Source organism: Chroicocephalus ridibundus, chromosome 4 (assembly GCF_963924245.1).
Source record: "Chroicocephalus ridibundus chromosome 4, bChrRid1.1, whole genome shotgun sequence".
Lineage (NCBI taxonomy): Eukaryota > Metazoa > Chordata > Aves > Charadriiformes > Laridae > Chroicocephalus > Chroicocephalus ridibundus.
Window position 1 is genome coordinate 27,194,664 of NC_086287.1, and position 19,690 is coordinate 27,214,353.

Consider the following 19,690-nt stretch of genomic DNA (forward strand, 5'->3'; position numbering starts at 1 on the left):
ATTAAAACATCTCTAAATACTGGAGAATGAGGGACCACTTCAAAAAATGAAGAACAGATCTTAAATGGCAAGGAGAATGGAACCGGCATATCCCAAATAGTACCACTGCATCTATTTCTACCTTTCTTTACAGGTGTTAATGCTGGCTAGTATGCAAGGCAGACCTTTACCTTCACGTTTGCAAAACAGACTTTCTCTGTGTTTACCTTTTGCTTCACATTTGTACAACAGACCTGTGTCTGTGTTTTTTGTTGGTTTTGTTTCTTAACATTGGTACAAGAAAAGATGCAACTCAAAAATGAAGCATATTAAAAATGAATTTGTGCCCCTATAGCTTCTATTAATTTCTTATTCTCAGGAATCTTGATCCCTACAGTGTAAAAAATATTGAAACGAGAGCTATACAACAACAGCTAAAAATTAAGGTTGTATCATCATTTCTGCTAGGAATTTAAAACCTTGTCATATTAAACAACACTAGTGAAAGTACAAATGTGTCGATAGATGTATAACGTGCATCTCTGAAACCAGTGCTTCTCCTTCACCTTTTCAGAAACAGCAATTCCAAGCCAGTTGTATCTGAATTGGGAAGCTCAGTGACCCAGTCCTGAGACAAAAATTAAAAAGCAAAAACATATTGGCGCACCAAGCTTTCTTGAGTATTAGTAAGACTGAATGACTTCACAAAGTTCATACTAGCAAATAACAAATCACACTTACCAACAGTAAATTGGAAATGATATATAGACAGCATCAAGAATAACTGAAGTGAACACCAGACATGCCATTCATCTATGTCAGAGGCACTGAAATATACTGCATCAAATACACGGAAATGCCAATTTTCCAGTGTGGATGCTTGAGATGATTAACAGAAATGGAAAGACAAAACATATTCAGTAAGTCCTCCTTTTGCTATCGTTTCCATTGTGTAAATCTAGACCTGTTCTATTGACTTTGATATTCCATATTTACATCAGTGGGAGACCACAATTTGTTCATAAAGTAGAAATAGCCATCTACTAAAGTAATAGAATTAGACTCCTGTGGCAAAAAAAAAAAAAGTTCTACCAAAGAACCTGATGCATTTCTAAATAATAGCAAGGCTTCAGGTTACACAGAAGTTACCTTCCCCTGTCATTACTTGCACTAAAATCCAGTCTAAAGAACACTGAATCCAATTAACACACAAGTGCCTATACTTCCATTAGGCTCCGGTATAATAGCAACCATATCTAACAGATAGGAGCAGGAAGGAAGCCTTCTACCTCTCCACGACCCACAACACTTCATAACTTCATCAGGCAACCAGGAGCAGAACATGGAAAACACTATAAAAGAAAAAAACCCAAACAACACAAAAAAAGATGTTATACGTACTTTTTGAAGATCCTGGTTGAAGTCTCGTTGTGTTCCAGGAGAAGTTCACATGACTTACCTTTCCAGACCATCTTGAAACCCACATCCTCCTGTGAGGATTTCTAAATCGCCAGCCACGCCTGACACTGGGAGGCTGGCTCCTACATTGCCCACATCACCCCCATTTGATATAAACCCCTGTCTCTGCTCTGCATGGTTTCCAGCTGCCAGCTCTAAAAAGCAGCAAGGAATCCCCAATTACAGACACAGGAACCTGGTTTCCTGACCGTTTAGAGCCTGCTCTAAGTCATTAGCAACAGCATAACAAGGGCACTGCGACATTCTAGAGCTGTGAAGCCCAGCACATCAGAAACTAAACCGATAGTATCAATAATCTCTTCAGATATTTCCTGGACATGTACTTAAATACAGTCCAACAGGATTCAAAGTAGCTTTTCTTTTATGCAACAGATTTATAATGTGCTGTCCTTAGCAAGTGTAAACTGAACAAGCACTGCAAGAGTGGGAAACTGTGTGTCCAATTGACAAAAGCAAAACAAAACCCAGAAAATCAGAGCCAAATTTGTGGCTCCAATATGAAATGTATCTTCTGGACCCAAAGGAGCCATTCTGAATGCCAAAACAACCCAAAATTAGATGTGGCTTTACAGCCTATAAATCTGTGTCTGTAGTACCCTTCTTATAGAACCATTATCAAAGTACAAATGCTGATATAGGTCTTTCCAATATGTTTGGGAAAACTGGGAGAAACGGGAGACCAACGCAGATAACACCACATTTTATGAATGACTCGGAAAAGTAGGCTTTTTGGCCTTCAGCAGAAACAGACCATCACCACATGTTAAACAGCTTGTCATACGCGCCATCATTTCAGCCACATATCAAACGTCTAGGAGAAGGGTTGCAGATATGACAGAGCTGTAGCACCAATATTGGATGGACCTTGCTGGTACCACTAATAAAGTCTACCTCAAATACCCTTAATAAAAAGCAACAGCTTGTGAGATGCAGGTGGTCAGAGTGAACTATATGAGCCTGTTCTGGTCTTAAAATTTACACATACAGTGAACCAAATTATTGAAGCCTAATGTTATGCTTACTACAGCACTCATAATGTGCTCCTTTGTTCCCTGCCTTGGAGTAGGGAGGGAGAAGGGGACTAACTGTGTCCTTAAATAATCGAACTGGGGAGAGAATAGAGCTGAACTGATCTGCTCCCTCCAGGCAGGAGCAAAGGCTGTATCAGGATGAGTAGAGGAAATGGCTGAAAGCTGATTATCGGCCCTCTAGAGGAAGACTTCAAGGTTTTATTCAGTTGTTTTATCAGAGATTTTAATAGTAATTGGCCAAGAACAACATCCAGCGTTTTGAGATCAAGCAAATCAATATGCCAAGAAGCACAAAACTGCTGCTGTGTGTTTTACTGACCACCTAGTTTTAACTGAACATTCTAGCAAACAGTACCCAATTTTTCATCTTAGCACACAGCTAGTAATTCAGTAGAAGACAATTAGAACACTGCTCAGCAATTTTACATTGATTCCATGTCTCTGTCACTAAGGGTTGAACGAAAACCACAAAGCATAATTTAGTACACAAAACCTAGCCATTTTCTACCAATGTAAATATTACACAATATATACAAGTAATTTCTGGTTTCTCCAAACCAGGAATTCCATTATCATCAATTGCCATCATTATTCTGGTTGAGTTAGCTTTTAAAAAAAACCAAGCCCAACACATACTGAATTGCATAATTTCATTTTAACAAGGAAAAAGAATAACCTACTGTATGTTTTTGAAACTTTCCAGGAAAAAAAGTTTGGCTTTGAAGTTTCAATTGAAAGTAAAACTAGTCATGTGTTGTCTGTGTTACCAATCATCGGAACTCACAGCTCACCAATCCAATGGAAAAGCCTACTTACGGTCATTACACTGGCTCCCAGAATATGAAGTCATGGAGCAATCACAGGTGAAGCCTTCCCATTGCTGATTACAGATGCCCTGATTCGCACAGGAATCTTCCTGGCAGGTAGTACTCGGTCCTGGAGAAGGGATGACAAGAAAAGGGTGAAACAAAGCTGAGAGAATCATTTTAGTCAGGCCCACAAAAGCTCCAATTTATCGTTACCATTACTATCAGGACCCTCATGCAGAAGAGAAAAAGCAATAACCAAACACTTTTCCATTCTTGGACATGCAAGAAACTCAGGTAAAAAGAGCACAAAGACAACTGTACACTCCATGACAAAACAGCAAACTAACACAGAGCAAGGAGGAAGAGTGAACAGCAACATATTCCCTCTTAGGCAGGCCAAACAAATACGTTCAGTGCTTGCTCAAAGCAATTTACTGTAAAATATGGTGTGATGATGCAAGGATAACAAATACTGCCAGGTTGTTGTGCTTCCCTAAAAGTTTGATCCCCTTGTAGAAACAAAAGCTAAGAAATGAGCTCATGAACAGGGCTTCATCCTACCCAAAGAACACTGATACGTCGATTCAAACTGAAGTTTTGAAGCCTCAAGTTGGCTACAACTTTGCTTTATAGGTTAAGCACAAAAAACCCCAAACAAACAAACACACACACCCTTAAAGACTCTGACTAGTGCCATTACATAAGTTCCTCTGGAAACATGTCAGTAAAGTCCTCAGAACAACACTTCCCTGTTCTGGACTGGTTTCCACAGCCTTTCGTGGAGGCAGAGGAGGAAGCAGCCAGTAACAGAACAGCCTTTCATTGTTCTGTGATTTAGAGCTAAGAGTTGCTACCCTACTCAAATAAACCTTGCAAAGACACAAAGACACAACCCAAGCAATAAGTAAAAAAGTGATCTTCAGATCAGAGGGACTCTGAATGACAGCTAGTATGTCATCCACAAGGAGGTAGCTGGATTCTGAATCACCTGAGAGCAGACGTGAACCTGCAAGCCACAGATTATAAGAACATGAGTTTAGAAGTTACTTTCTGGGAAAGTATTTTATCTTCAGCATTCTACACAAAGGTATGCTGCTCCTACCGTGCAGCACTTCAAATAAAATGTACAACTATAATTGACATACCTACTATTCTATATGCTACACTTGTTGGAAAAGAAGCAGCAGCAAAAGAAACAGAGTAGATAATAGAGGACCAACTGCCTAGGCTGCTTGAGATCAGTTTGTTAACCACTTCCAGTCTTGGACAATAGCATAAGGATAAAGCACCAACTGTTCTACCCAACCCACAATCTTCTGTCACAGTCTTTGTTTGCAACAGCAATTCTATGAGGCTCATCCTTATCTTGTCATCACATCAGCACCACCATCTGTACTATATAGATGAGATTGGACACACCAAAGTAGAGACAGCATTTTCAAATGTTTTAACCCAAAATGAAATCTCTCAGTCTCTACCTGACACCACCCACAGCGATTTCACCGAATCCCATTCAGTTATACAGCACTGATATTCACATTGTGCATCGGGGCACCTCCACATTTATGAGCCTTTGCAGAACCCTCATCTAACCATCACGCCGTGATCCTCCCAACAATTCAAAGGCCAAGTCAGGGTCAGACCCTTATACCCCTCAGACCCTTTGGTGCACAGTTCCTGCTCTTCCCACCAGTTCATCTTTCCCCACTTCAAGAACAGAATGAGTGAATTGCAGTAGCTTTTTAGCTCTCCATGTTTCTTTACATCTTTCCTGCAATGACTAGGAACACATGACTACCAGTAGGCAGAGAGTTTAACTGAACATTAACAAAACCCTGAGTTTCTTCCATGATCTGTTATACTGTTGAAAAAACAAAACAAAATCCCAAAACCTCTAGGTAGAAGCATAAGTGTGGATAACAAAAGCAGACAACAAAATCCATGAAAGAAAATTCACCTATTGAAAAATGGGCGGCAGCAGCAGCCACAGCAAGAAAATTGTATTACCATACTGAAAGAAAGTTAAGCAGTATTTTTCAACACTTTTCTCCTCCCCTCCCCTCCCCCTCTTCTTCCCACCCACCTGAGTCTCATTTGCAGCTGTATGAATTCCCAGTGGTCTCACTGGCACAGTGTGAAGTTAACAGATCACTTCTAGGATTACAACAGTGCTGACAACAGTGTGGGCTGGTAGGCACACGTATGTACACGCTTTCCTCCTGCCTTTACGCTTATAAAAGACATGGATACAACTATATTGATACACAGGCATCAGGCTGAGGTCTGACACTTGTTTTGGACTTACTCTGGCCCAGCAAAAGAAGGGATAATGTTTAACAATCTGAAATAGAGCATTAGTTCTCATTTTGCCTAAAATGTCCGAGTTATCCAAAGATAAGGAATAAGGAGCTGATACCTCTAATGTACCTTACTATCCCATTATCTAACCTCTAACCCTAAATATGAATGCCAATACTCCTAGACGCATAAACAAGCAAGTTATATATATTTAAAAAATAAAAGCAGAAAGCCATTGTGACTCTATGCAAACTTGCTACAGCATCGACTGTAAACACCATTACACAGAAGCAAAGCAGAACAGCATCCTCAATGACAATGTTTCTCCTCTCTTCCTACACTTCTGAGAACACTTTAATCAATAACTGGACTTCACAATGGGCATCATCTAATGGGAATATTCTTTGTCTAGGTGCCACAAGAGAAAGGACCAGTATTCTACTCAAGGAATAAGACTGCATGAGGCCTCTCGCTTGAGGCGCTTGTAGTGAGAGAGACCAGAGAACCAAAAAACTTCAATTCATGACCAGTATTGTGTTTTCTGAACTGTATTTTACAGAAACCAACTGTGAAGATGGAAACAGTACTTTCAAAGCAGCCAGAGAAAAAAAGAAAAAGAAAAAAAAAAACAAACCACAATGATGAGGAATTTTGAAAGCCTGACAATACCTCAAGGAAGCTCGAAGCCTGATCTGCCGTCTTTAGAGTCAGTTGTGACGGCATAGCATAGATGCTGGGTATTACATTTTGCCTCACTCCTTAGTACTATGGGCCATTTGCATGGTAAAAGGATCTTTGTCTCTGAGAGTTCATCTACTCCTGCTGCTTACGGTTCTTGCCTGATGTCATAATCCTCCATCTATGGCAACAGAATTTTGTTCAGAACAACTAACAGGGATGTCACAGGGGATTAGGATTTTGGATTAGGGAGCAACATGACAAGCACAGGAAGGCTTACACAACAGGAAGATTGTGTTACGACGCACCTGTGCTTTAGTGCTAACGAACAAGGAAAGAGAAGATGACAAACAATTTATATGTATAGCAGTACAATTGGTTCTAAAATACCAATGCCATCAGGGTTCAGGTCTATTTTTAATCTCATTCTCACAGCAGTCAAAGTATTTAAAAGTAAAGTTTCAGAGACAGTCCATATAATCTGAGATACATCTGATAAATACCCTATACTTTTAATTAATAAAATATGCATGCTGATTTGAATTTTCTCCTTAAATTTCCACCATCCTGACAACACTTGCTATTTCCGTTGAGTGCGTTTTTGTTCAAAGGCCATGTTTTTGTTGTGTCTTTGTAGCTGGGCTTGGCACATTGTCTCCTTCATGCCACATGCACAATGGAAAGGGGAGTGAGTGGGCGGCACATATAGAAGTGAAGTCCCCAGTGCAGAAAAGCATCCCTGCTAGCACAAGTGTGACTTGCTCTGCCTCCTCCTGTCCAAACTATGCCTACCAACAGAGATGTCTCCTTAGGACTATGAGACGGCAAAGCAGAATTGTTCAACAATGTCCATTTGAGCTTTATTTCTGCATCTCTAATTTTTACTGGAACAGCTCAGTCTGTGAGGACTTGCAGGATCCGAGATCTTGTTGGGTCTCCCTCCCTGGGAAGGAGTCCAGTATTACACTTTTCTTCCAAGTTACCAAGCTAGAATGTATGGTTTGTTTATTACTTCTACCACTAAGTATTTGAAGAAAGCCTACACAGAAGAGGACAGTAACCAGACCTCTTATCCATGTTCTGTTCGGAAAAATTACTTTGTCTCCCCAAATCTTTCCTGCAATTTCAGCTGTATGGTAGGTTTCTCTTTGGCCTGAAATGAAAAAAAAATTAATTCTACTGCTGCGCGTTGCTAGAATTGCCATGTTTCATCCCACAGGTGGGCGCATTTCTCTGGCAAGAGAAGTCATTCCTGCTGTGTCATTTGAAAGCTCTTTGCAGAGGAAAGAACTTCAGGAATAAAAGACAGTATCGTGTTTATCATTCTTCCTAGTTACATAGGGAATCAGTTTCTTTATACAACAGCTGCAGGATTATAACACAGTTGTGTTATAAGTTGTGCTACGATCATGACTAACAATAAGCATTAAGCTAAGCAAACCATTCTTGGTCTTGCACATAACACCTTCCTTCACACACCAAAAGTTCACTCCTATTGAATCTACCATTTGCTTTAACATCACTTTGTCACCAAGATGAAGATTTGCAACAGGCAAGGTTCAATGGCACCACAGGTCCATTTTCACTCTCCATCTCCCTAAATGCTCCCATCTTTTCTCCTTGTACCTTCAAAGAGGTTAGGAGAGATAGGAAAGTAGCACACACAAGACATCTTTACTGTCTTTGATGAATAAGGTGCTTCTTTTGTCCTATAGTTCCTAAATTGCAAATGCCATCAAGCACTGAAATATCTCTACCACTACCAGACAGACGTTATGATGGGCAATTTATACCCATGTTAAATCTACAGTCTACTTCTGTCAGCATTTCTCTTTCATAAACAGCGATAGTCTGCTTTTCTAAATTCAATGTGCAGGCCCAGTACAGTTCAGAGAGGCATCAGATCTTGGAAACCACATAAAATAGTCAGAATATAAACCTGTTCTAGGACTCACTCTTAGTGGAGATTAAGGAGGAAATTAAGTTAAGCCAGCTAAATTTTCAAATTTTAGAATAATTCAGGAAAAAAATCTTTTTTCTGAGTAAAACGCAAGCAAAACTGAGACTACATCTCACAGAACCATCACTTCACTGGATGGACCATATCTCACATGCTGTAACAGTCAAATACTAATGGTGGCATGTTGACACATACTTTGCACAAACATAAGAAACTAAAATATAGTCAAGGTTCAGTCCACAATTCAGAAAGACAGATCCTGTATTTTTATTCACAGGTGGTAGAAAACAGGAGTATCACAGAGTAACTTTAACTTAGTAAACTAGAACCAAAAAACCAAAAGGGATTTTCAAGGACTGCAAGGCCAACTCTTCGAGCTCTCTCAGTTACAGATTTTGTTAAGAATTCATCATCCCTTTCATCACCTAAATAAGGTTAGACATCTGGCAGGTTCCATATTTAAAGTTACCCATTGTCAGAAATAACTCAAAAGTCAGCAGTCTGCAGTCCTCCGAAAATACAGCCATTATTCTAGTGCCTCTACAGAACCCAAACTCTTCATTCACCTGACATGAATTACAATGCTGAGTCCTTTGGTTCCAAATATGTGGCTGGTCTAAAAAGTTCAGGGACTGGAACTAGTTAAAATAACAAATACGGAAGTCTCCCACGGAAAGCACATTTACCTCAAGGTGACAGGAGAAGGTAATCAGCAGCAATGGCAATCCACAGAGGATGGATCTACGTGGTGGTGAAGTTTTTTTCCCCTCCATTAAACCTGGCATATGCCTATCTCCCTCCCTCTTGTCACCCAGACACTCTCCAACTCTAAGCAACCTAAAAGTTCTTGAGCAAAGCGCTCATACACATGCTGGTGAGGGAAGAACAACAACAAAAACCCAAACCAAACAAAAACCAAAACAACCCCAACAATACAACAAAAAGTCAACTGCATAAAAGGGAGTATGCCTGGACCTGAGATGTGACAAGGGATAGGGAGATGCAAATGAAGTAGAGGAAGTAAACAGTATTCAGACATTGAGACACAGAAACTAAAAGCAGAAAGGAAAAACTAAAGAGGCTATACGTGTACACGAAAAATACAGTCAATTGGAAAAACACCCTTCCCCACTGCAAATCACAGCAGTACAAAAGTACCAGGCCTCATGGCCTATTCTGAAATAGCCAAACCTATTTAGCAAAGGTTGATTTCCTGAAAAGCCAATAATCCAAGTTATGTACTCAAAATACACGTTTCCCCTTAGGCTTCAATGTAATCAGGTGTCTCCATCTGAAGTGCAAATATTCCTATAAGGTTAAGATTTCTGTAACAAATGTGAGCTTGGGCTGGAATAATCTTCACACCTGTGACAAGCCTTTAGGTTCTGAGACTCTGGAAAAATCAAAATAACAAACAAATCTGTTTGTTCTGGGGCCTCTTCTTCATGCTGCATCTGCTTCAATAGACATAAAATTCAAGCAGGAACTCCTGGGTGTGTATTCTGAATTGTGATGGGCACATGAGTGACTCGAGAGAAAAGCAGAGGCTGTGGCCAGTAAGACACGATACTTGCCAATGTCTAAGCCATGTCCTGAATTCCCTGCCACAGTTTGAATGGATGGAACCAAACACCTTAATCCTAAAGCTATTTACACTCCAGTGTACTTCTGGCATGCCTTTTCTCCTCGCATCAGTCCCAGCCCACATATCTTTCCTATTCTTTCAAATGTCATCCTTTACCACTTTCATTTACATAAACTTCAGAAATCCCCTAGAGGCAGGACCTAATAGTCTCTAAATCCCTAACCTCTGTAAGACAGAGCACTTCAACTTTTTACAGCTAGGAATAGGTCAGAGATGCCAACAAAACGTGGTTGCAGTCAGATGCTCCACATGCATAGAGCACAATACATCACCCTAACCTCTGCTTACCTCTAGGCTGTCAAATCTTTCAGGTTCAATGTTTCATATACATCCAATGGCTAAAATTACCTCAGGCTGTCAGTATTTTTATCTGTTGGGTAAGCGGGTGCCTCCTAATATGCTTCTGTCTATTAAGAACTGCTACACTGATAAGCTGTTTAGCCATTAAAATTTCCTTGGATCCTCCAAATATATTTTTATCCTTTTCTACTGAGCCATAGAATGCCAAACCTTACCTAAAAACACAGATGATATTCTGAAGCAAATGTAATTGCTACCTGCCTACGCCTGGAATACGGAACAAGAATATTTTAATTGGAAAACTGCATCTATTCCATTAGATCAGGTCAGCATATCACCAGGTCTTCACAGTAAACAAGGTGAATAGAAAAGGAGTTTTTGATTAAAGCCACAAAACCTTAATTCCAGTGATAGGGGAAATGTTTCTAAGTCTTGTCTCTATCTCAGAGAGTGAAACAGGAACACTCTACATGTTTTCTCCCACAACAAAACCTTAGACTAAACCCATGGCTTAGACACAAAATTTCAAGGTGATTAATCTGATACCATAACAGATACCATCTGTGGCTTTAGGACTGTTAAACAGAGACACGTTGTTCAATGCTTCTGACTTCCCCTTATACCTGAGACCATTCTCTCCTTTTCCATTAAAAGAAGGAGCATTTTCTTAAACTTCCACAACATTCAGGAACAGCTTAATTTGTACTCTATATAGCAGTCTCTCTAGATGAGTTGGGAGGAATACTTTCACTATCATGTTTAAAGGGACAGACTTTCAACACCATGGAAAACATCTCTCCAGTTATACTAGTATCAAAGTCCTATTACATTCTAAGCAGGTTTCCTCACTCGTGCCCTGGGGAAACAGGGTATTCATATGTAATTGTACCACTAATCCTTCCTTCATTATATATCTCCTAAGAATTAGGCTTCATCAAACTGGTTTTCTGTCAGCGCTCTTTACTTCATCATCTCTCTATAATTCAAGTGGCACGTTCTCAATTACTATCTTGTCTCCCCTTTTTAAGCCATCTTCCTTGGTTTCTCTCAATTTCCCCCCCACACCTTTTCTACTCTCAGTCTCTTTAATGGCTTTCACTTGAGTAGCTTTAGTATTTTAACATATCCACACCATTCTCAACCTTTTGGCAACCTCAGAGAACGTTGATTGATCCCTTTTAACTTAGCAGGCAATAGTAATAAAGATACCAGTAATAATTTCATGTGAGGATCAACATAATGAAAGAGACCCATCTGCTTTATAAAAAATCAGAGACTATCCAGTAAAAGGTTCTAAAAAAGACCTATGGGAGGTCCAAAAGGATCAGGCATGACCACTCACATGTTTGATCAATTATGGCTTGTAAAATGACACCTAACTACTATGGGAATTCGTAGTTAATAGTTTGTGGGGTTTTTTGTTTGGTTGGGTTTTTTTTTTTGTTTTGTTGTTTGTTTTGGTTTTTTTTAACTGAAATTCCAGAAAGTTATTTCTGTGGGGTTTTTTTCCAAAGTTTAAGTTAAAAAGCTAGCTTTTACGTTCTGGTCTCACTCCTTAAGATCAGTGCTGAAGAATCCCAGTCAGTTTATTGTTTTGCAAAGCTCTGAGGGCCTTCTATGTCTCTATACACAGCAGCTATTTGCTTGAATAATCATTAGGCATTTCAGGAAATCAACCCATGCTCTTACGGATATTCAGAGATTGATACAGTCAAACCCCCCAGGACAACAAAAACACCTCCATTGTTTGCCATGTCCTTCTTCAACCCAGATATCCCCTCCAGAAGGGCTGGGGTTTGTCATTCTGTTCCTGTCTCAGAGGTGTGACTGCATCCAGTAAAAGGCACCAAATGTTACATAAAAGCATCTTTCAATTCAAACCAGTTATGGGGAAGAAGAACCTTCTCTACCTTGCAGGTCAGCTTTGGTCAACTCAACTTTGTTAGCAAAAAATAAAAAAACAAAACAAAACAACAGAAAAAAGCAAAAACAATAAACAACAGGTTAGTATAAAGGCAGATAAACCAGGGTCACATCACTTCAGGTAAATAAAAGCAACTGGTATAACCATCACAGCCAACACGTATAATCAATACATGCAGGAATGATAATGTAAGTAACAAAGACACAGAGGGACTCGGCCACCTTAACCCAACCAAGCAACAGATAAGAAAACCAAATACAAGAGAGAGAAAATGCATTTCATTCACACACACGAGATCACAGAATTTACAGATAGTAGAAAGAAAAGGAAAAAAATATCACATTCTTAACACCCATCTCTCAGCATTTACCAGTAATTTAAGAGAGATTTTGTCTCATTTGAGAAATACTTAGAATCCATTTAAGTAAAAAATCTATTTGACTTTCAGTACATTAGTCAAGAAGATTTTTTCTTTTGTTTCTACATCCAGGCTCTGGATCTGAACTTAAATCTTCTGTCTCTCATAAAAGCACAGATTGCCCTGGCTGTTTGTCCAAAGTGGATTTTTTGCCAGGAAACCAGAGGGGACTGATAACTCTGGAAGATGACAACCTCTGTTTATCCCAAGAACTGAACTTGACACTGGATATAAAGTGACAGTAAAACCTTGCCCCCTCACAAGCTGTTGACTGCTCATGGATTTCAACACATCCTTAAGAAAACTTGCACCAACAGGCAAAGAGACAGCTCAGGCTTTAGACCCATATAATCTTCATCAATCTCAGAAGAATCAACAGAAATGACAGTAGTACAAACTCACTCTTTCACCTAGGTGGGAACGATCTTGTTATCTGTGGTCAAATCATGGTCTACTTGGCAAAAGGGAATCATAAATCTACTAGGTCTGACTGACTGAAGATCCAAGTACACTTTCTGAAAATTGCAGACCATAAAAGAAGCAAAACTAAACAATACCACTGGATGCTTTTTCATTTAGGCACAAGATTTTTTAATTTTTTATTTTTTAAAATGGAGTCCAGTTCACAAAGAAGCCATATAGATTTTTGATGTGTTATACTTTGATTCTAAGTTTTCTCTTTCAACATGGAAAAAACAGAAGACAGAGACGGGAGTACAGGCAGCATCTCCTGAATCCCTTGCCACTGAAGGTTACGTATTTCTATTATACAGCACAATGGTAACAACAAAACACCAAATCACTGACCTCATTGCTCAAAAGATGGGTATTTAAGAAGTGCATACTCACCTTTACAACCTCCTGTTCTTAAAAAGTTCTAATATCACCGCCGATATTGAAAAGAGATGGGTAGCTCTCCCTTTCTCCCATTGTCTCCGTTTACATTTACAACCCAGTAAATTAGAACTGGCATGTACAGATGCCATTTCCTGTGGTTCCTGGGAATTTTAACATTTTGAATCTTTGCTATTGCTTTACAGCCCACGAATGACTCAATATGGCAACTGCCTTCCCTTTTGAGGTAGTCAAATTTTTTTCCCCACTTCTATATACATACTTTCTTATGTACATACTACATAAAATCCCCAGAGTTCTTCAAACAAAATGCAAAAGAAAGGGGAGAGGGGTGGAAAGAGGAGGAGAATGCATGCTTCCTCCAAACACATTCTAACAAAGAAATTTCTGTGTAACAAACTAGCACTTTTTCTAACTGCCCTCCTTCCTCATCTTCTTTGTAGCTGAGTTGGAGCAAAGCTTATATTTGTTCCGTAATTCCAGTGGCACTGTGACAATGGAATACAAAAGCATAAAGAACAGGAGAGCTGTCAAACCATCATTGAGTAAAGTAACGCTCCTCTCCTCAACGGACAGCCTTTGATTCCACAGAAAAAGTGAAGTATCCCCAGATTTGAAGTTTCACTACTGAGCAGATGAAGGGTGAAATCCTTTCTGACATCATCCTGCTGTGAGATTTTAAGCATGAGATTAGATTTTCTTTTTTCCCCACACCTTAGTATGCAAAATGCTTTTCTGATTATCCAGCCTGTATGCGTCATTCATACTTTTCATGCACCAGTGAATTCCAAAGGTTAACTATAATATTTCATGGAAAGTAGCACAAGATTATGATTTTATTGCAGGAAGAAGATTAAATTATGACAAAAAAAAGTCCCAAAACCTCTGGAACAGTGTCAGCCAGTTTAAAAATAATCACTCTCTATCGTGAGAAGCTGTTATCAGTGGAACAGATGAAGAAAGGTGAAGAGGAGAGGAAGAAGGCATGTCTCCAAAGCACATAGTAAACTGCCTTATAGAAGAAATACAATGTTCTTTAACCACTGGTGTTAGGTTTATTTGGCTGGGGTGAATGTGAGTATTTAGAATGGGCAGCTGAATTTCAGATAGCTCTAGTGCCTGTGGCAAGCAAGGTAAGGATGTCCAAATTAAAGGAAAGGAAAACACAGGGGAACATATGGTAAATTAATAAAGAGGTGAAAAAACACTTCATATGTAGGAAGTACTCATTAACATTTAGGGCAACACCTTTAAACTCCACAAATGGTTGGACATCTGCTTAACTTCTTCCAGGACCAGTAAACAAAAAGCAGCGAGTCACTCAGTCTTGACTTTTGTGGATGGAATAAACTGATCCATTCATCTAGAAGTAAGATCAGGAATGAAGTGCTCAGCAAAAAGAATTGATTTTAGAAGTCTAGAATCAAGGAGGAGCTGATCCGAAGTTTAAATTGGTTTACTTTCAAGGAGGGAAAGAAGGTCAAATGGAACAACTTCTTCCATCTTCCAACTCTTGGATACACACTGCGGTGCAGATATCTTTTCTCCCAAGCTGTGTAAGTCTGACATAGAAATGGAAATAGCATGTATTACTCAAATTCAGGAGCTGTATAAAAGATTCCAACCACAGTCCATAGGCTGTTGAGTTGGAGACTGGCGAGAACCAGGTCACAATAGAGGGCTTCTTTTTCTCCTTTCCTCTAATGCTTTATGCACCTCTAGGGTCCTCCACCTACTACTTCAAAGTGGTCTGCAAGACACATTTGAATTTCATACTCTCATCGTGCCTATTTTATGGGTGGGGAGAGCAAGGTCCAAAGTAAGTAGCAGACTTGCCTGCAAGCTCCCAGTAGAAGTAGGCCCTGAACATGAAGCCCTTTCTGAGAATTGACTTTGTCTCTTCCGAGTATTCAGTAGCCTGACCCGACACTGACACAAGGCCTATTTAAGCCTTAACCAGTTCCCTACCTTCTGTACTTTTTCTCTCAGGCCCTCTCACCAACCCCTTTTTTTGGGTGGAGGTAGGGGGAAGGGCCCTCTTGCTACATAAATGACAGTGATGAAAGCTGCATTTAGTACAAGAGCTAAAGATACTCTGTGGAAAGTTATAAATATACTGATATAATGTCATTATTCTGACACTTCACTCTTGTCACAGTTGTGTGCAGCACATCAACCCAGAACAGATTTTACACACAAGGCAGCAAGAAGGTTTCTGGCTTTGCCAAATACCTTCCAGGGAAACACAAGCTGCCACTACAGATCTTAGCAGACCTTCAGGATCAATGAAGAGCTGCCTGTTGTTTCTGGAAAGTCAGAAACACAGCAATTGCAAAAGAGCAATAAAAATAAACCAGACACGCAAAAAAGAAGGGGTGTGTGGAGCTTTAACTCCATGAGCTCAATTTACATTTGAGACACTCTTGGGTTCTCCCCTTCCAGATGATCACCCACAAAATTCTTTGCCAAAAGAGATGGTCTTACAGGACACATCAAAACACAAAACAGGTCTGCGTGGCAGCTATCATCTTGTCCAGCACACAGGTGCTTAAGTGGCAGACTTCAAGAGCTGAAATCTTACGTTTGTACAGCACATAAGCTACATAATGCAAAAGGAAGCTGACACTTCAGCTAACAAACGGTATAAAGAGGTTACTTGGCTGTGCGATCCTAAACAAATCCCACCATTAATAATTTAAAGAAATTATAGGAATAAAACTAATAGGCAATCAGAGATAAAGTAAATCTTGCCTTAGGTCTTGAACTGCTTATTTTTTTAGCACTGCTATACACTATTAAACACCAACCACTTTTGGTCTCAAGGATGCCTGCGCTTCAGCTAATGACTCCTATATATGGCCTAAGAATGCTTTGGGATTCTTCAGGTCCAAAAGAAAGAGCTGTCATATAGATATCATTTATATTGAAAGTGGTTCCTGCTCCTACTCAAATAGGAGTGCTACCTTACCCTTCACTGGAACGCAGCTAATTGTATAATGTAGTAGGTTGGTGCTTTGGTGCACAGCAAGGCTGAATTATGCTTAAGCACATAAGAGGAACAGTGTGGTTCAATGGCTTACTCAAACTGAATAAAAGGAGGTAGCGGTAGAACCAAGACAATAAAGAATATTATTTTCCTATTAAACCTTCTGAATCTTAATCGGTGGCATGGAATAGGGTACCAAAATACATGAATAGAGATAAAAAACACAGACAGGATGCAACAATGTCACCCATTTGTAGTGGTACTGGCCTGCCTTAGGTGGGATAGCGCTGTCTGCTGACCTATATCTAGCATTCTCCTATTCTCTAGGCTTCCCGCCTCCCCACATTCTTTGATTCTGTCCTGAGATCAAACTGACAGTTCCAGAGAAAACAGTTGCCACTTTGTAATCTCCTCTGCTTCTGAAAGTAAAGCCACAACAAGAGGCAAGCATTAGCAGAAATCTCTCTCACACCACATTGGGAAGGCAAGATTCCAGTGTGGGGATGGAATGACATTTCTTTAAGCATGCGTGTTCTCATCATGTACGTGGTCCCACTGCCCTTCACGATGAAGTAAGTACACGTCCTGCAAATCAACACACAGCACAACTATTCACCCAAAAAGCCTGCAATTGTTTATTACAAACGCATTTAAGCATCATGAGACAGCAAGAACTGCTTGGGACTTCAGCCTTTCAAAACATTGTTAAGACTGCAACCAAGATGACTTCAGATGGAAACAAAATAGGGAAACTTAAATACGGACCAAATATGCTTAGAGTTTTTATTTCCTTAGAGAAAGGGGAGATAGGTGTGACTTTCAGTGGCAACTGGAAGAACAGGCACCAGCAGACAGCAGTCAAGATGTGAGATGAAGCCTTGGGGATTGCCGTGATTCAAAAAACAAATGAAACAGCTTTCTGGTGACCTAATTCTCAAGTTTTTTAACTAATTCTAAACATGTTGGCAAAGAGAACGGCTTCCTTTTCAGCAGTTCTCTTGGTACTGAGCAGGGACCATGCAGTAAGACAGCAAGGGCACTGCTTTGTAAGATCAAGTTCTTTCAAAGGCAGAATGAGGGCTGTCATTGACCTTCCCACACTGTTTTTAGGTCTGTCTCCAACTTCAAATCTTGTTTGAAGGGCTTTAGAAGAGATGGGGAACTCACATTTCTAATAGTTAACCAATCTCCACATTCAGGCAGCAGCTGCAGTGGTATCAGGTTGTCACACAGACAAAGCAAGCACCACATTACACATTTTGGGAGCAGCAATGACATTACACAAACTCAGTAATAGGACACTAAATCAAGGAACTACACTGGGTACAGGAGAAGGAAACACCATAGCTCTAATAATGATGCAGAGTCTTCTGGGAAAGCATTAAGATTCTGTTCCTGAGCAACTCACAGAACAACAGGTTAGTCTGATGAGAGGTCCTCTGAAAGAGAAGAGCTAATAGAGGTAACATGCAGGCTATATAACCAACAGATTAAGCTATTTTTAAATAGAAGAATTACCAGCAATTACTAATATTAAAGAGCTTTCAGTGCACTGAGGATAATCATAAAAGACACTTTCAAAAAGCCTGAAATAGATTTTTTTTTTGGAAGGGGTTTGAAAGGGCCAGTCGAATCTGGCAAGTTAACAAATGGTTACAGGACTGGGCCACAGCCTTTGACCATGGGACTTGCTTTGAGAAACCAGGTCTACTGGGGACGGATGGGGTCCATCTGTCAGAGGAGGGGAAGAGCATCTTTGGTCAGAGGCTTACCAAGCTCGTGAAAAGGACTTTAGACTAAAGGTGTCGGGGGAGAGGAACCTCAGTTCCTACCAGCTTGATGCCAGTGCCAGCAATAGATGCCCAGAGCCTGGAAGAAGATCATGGGTCAGCAGAAAAGCACCTGGCATACAGCACAGAGGAATTACAGCCACTCCAGCCAGTCAGCCATCTTCATCGCGGGCCCAACTTAAATGCCCCTATGCAAATGCGCGTAGCATGGGGAACAAAAAAAGAGGCATCAGAGACATGTGCGTGCCTGCAGGGCTATGATCTTACTGGCATCATGAAGACGTGGTGGGATGGCTCCTATGACTAGAGTGTTGGAATGGAAGGATACAGGCTCTTTAGGAAGGACAGGCAGGGTAGGCAAGGAGGGGGTGTCGCCCTCTATGTCAGTGACCAGCTGGAGCGCATGGAGCTCCACCAGGGTATGGATGAGGAGCTGACCAAGAGCTTATGGGTCAGGATTAAAGGGAAGGCAGGGACAGGAGATATTACTGTGGAGTCTGCTACAGGCCACCTGAACAGGAAGACTGAGCGGATGAGGCACTCTATAGACAGATAGGAGCATCCTCACGCTCACAAGCCCTGGTCCTCATGGGGGACTTCAACCACCCCAATATCTGTTGGAGGGAAAAAATGGCAGGGCGTAAGCAATCCAGGAGGTTCCTGAAATGTGTTGATGATAACTTCCTTCTTCAAGTGACAGAGGAGTCAACAAGGAGAGGTGCTATGCTGGAACCCTGTTCTCACCAACAAGGAGGGGCTGGTGGGGAATGTGAAGCTCAAGAGGAGCCTTGTCTGCAGTTATCATTAAATGGTGGAGTTCAAGATCCTTAGGGCAGTGAGGAGGGAGCACATCAAGCTCGCTGCCCTGGACTTCAGGAGAGCACACTTCGGCCTCTTCAGGAATCTGCTTGGCAAAGTACCATGGGATAAAGCCCTGAAGGGAAGAGGTGCCCAAGAAAGATGGTTAATACTGAAGGATTGCTTCCTTCAAGCTCAGAAGCAATGCATCCCAACAGAGAGGAAGTCAGGCAAAAACCACCAGGAAGCCTGCATGGATGAACAAGGAGCTCCTGGAAAATCTGACTCAAAAAGGAAGCCTACAGAAGGTGGAAGCAAGGACAGGTAGCCTAGGAGGAACACAGAGAAATTGTCCAAGCAGCCAGGGATCAGGTTAGGAAAGCTAAAGCCCAGATAGAGTTAAATCTGGCCAGGGACATCAAGGGCAACAAGAAAAGCTTCTACAGGTATGTTGGTGACAAAAGGAAGACTAAGGAAAATGTGGGCCCCCTCCAGAAGTAAACAGGAGACCTGAACACCCAGGATATGGAGAAGGATGAGGTACTCAATGACTTTTTTGCCTCAGTCTTCACTGTCAAGTGCTCTAGCCACACCACTCAAGTCGCAGAAGGCACAGGCAGGGACTGGGAGAATAAGGAACTGCCCACTGTGGGAGACCATCTGAGGGACATGAAGGTGCACAAATCCATGTGACCTGATGAGATACATCTGCGGATCCTGAGGGAAGTGGCGGATGAAGT

General features: G+C 40.8%; 1 protein-coding gene across 28 annotated transcripts in view; it reads right to left on the minus strand.

Moving 5' to 3' along the window:
* Window positions 1-19,690, minus strand: part of NRXN3 (neurexin 3) — a 1,025,535-nt gene that overhangs the window by 548,341 nt on the left and 457,504 nt on the right. For 15 of the 28 annotated variants that reach the window (XR_010071084.1, XM_063335033.1, XM_063335032.1 and 12 more), the window contains one exon: window positions 3,306-3,425. Coding sequence is in view for 25 of the 28 variants with exons in the window: in XM_063335033.1 (XP_063191103.1) it covers window positions 3,306-3,425 (120 nt within the window). In the remaining 3 variants the exon portion in view is untranslated. Of the gene's footprint in view, window positions 1-3,305; window positions 3,426-12,089; window positions 12,117-19,690 lie in introns of all 28 variants that reach the window. The other 13 variants (XR_010071082.1, XR_010071083.1, XM_063335015.1 and 10 more) reach the window with 1 other exon arrangement.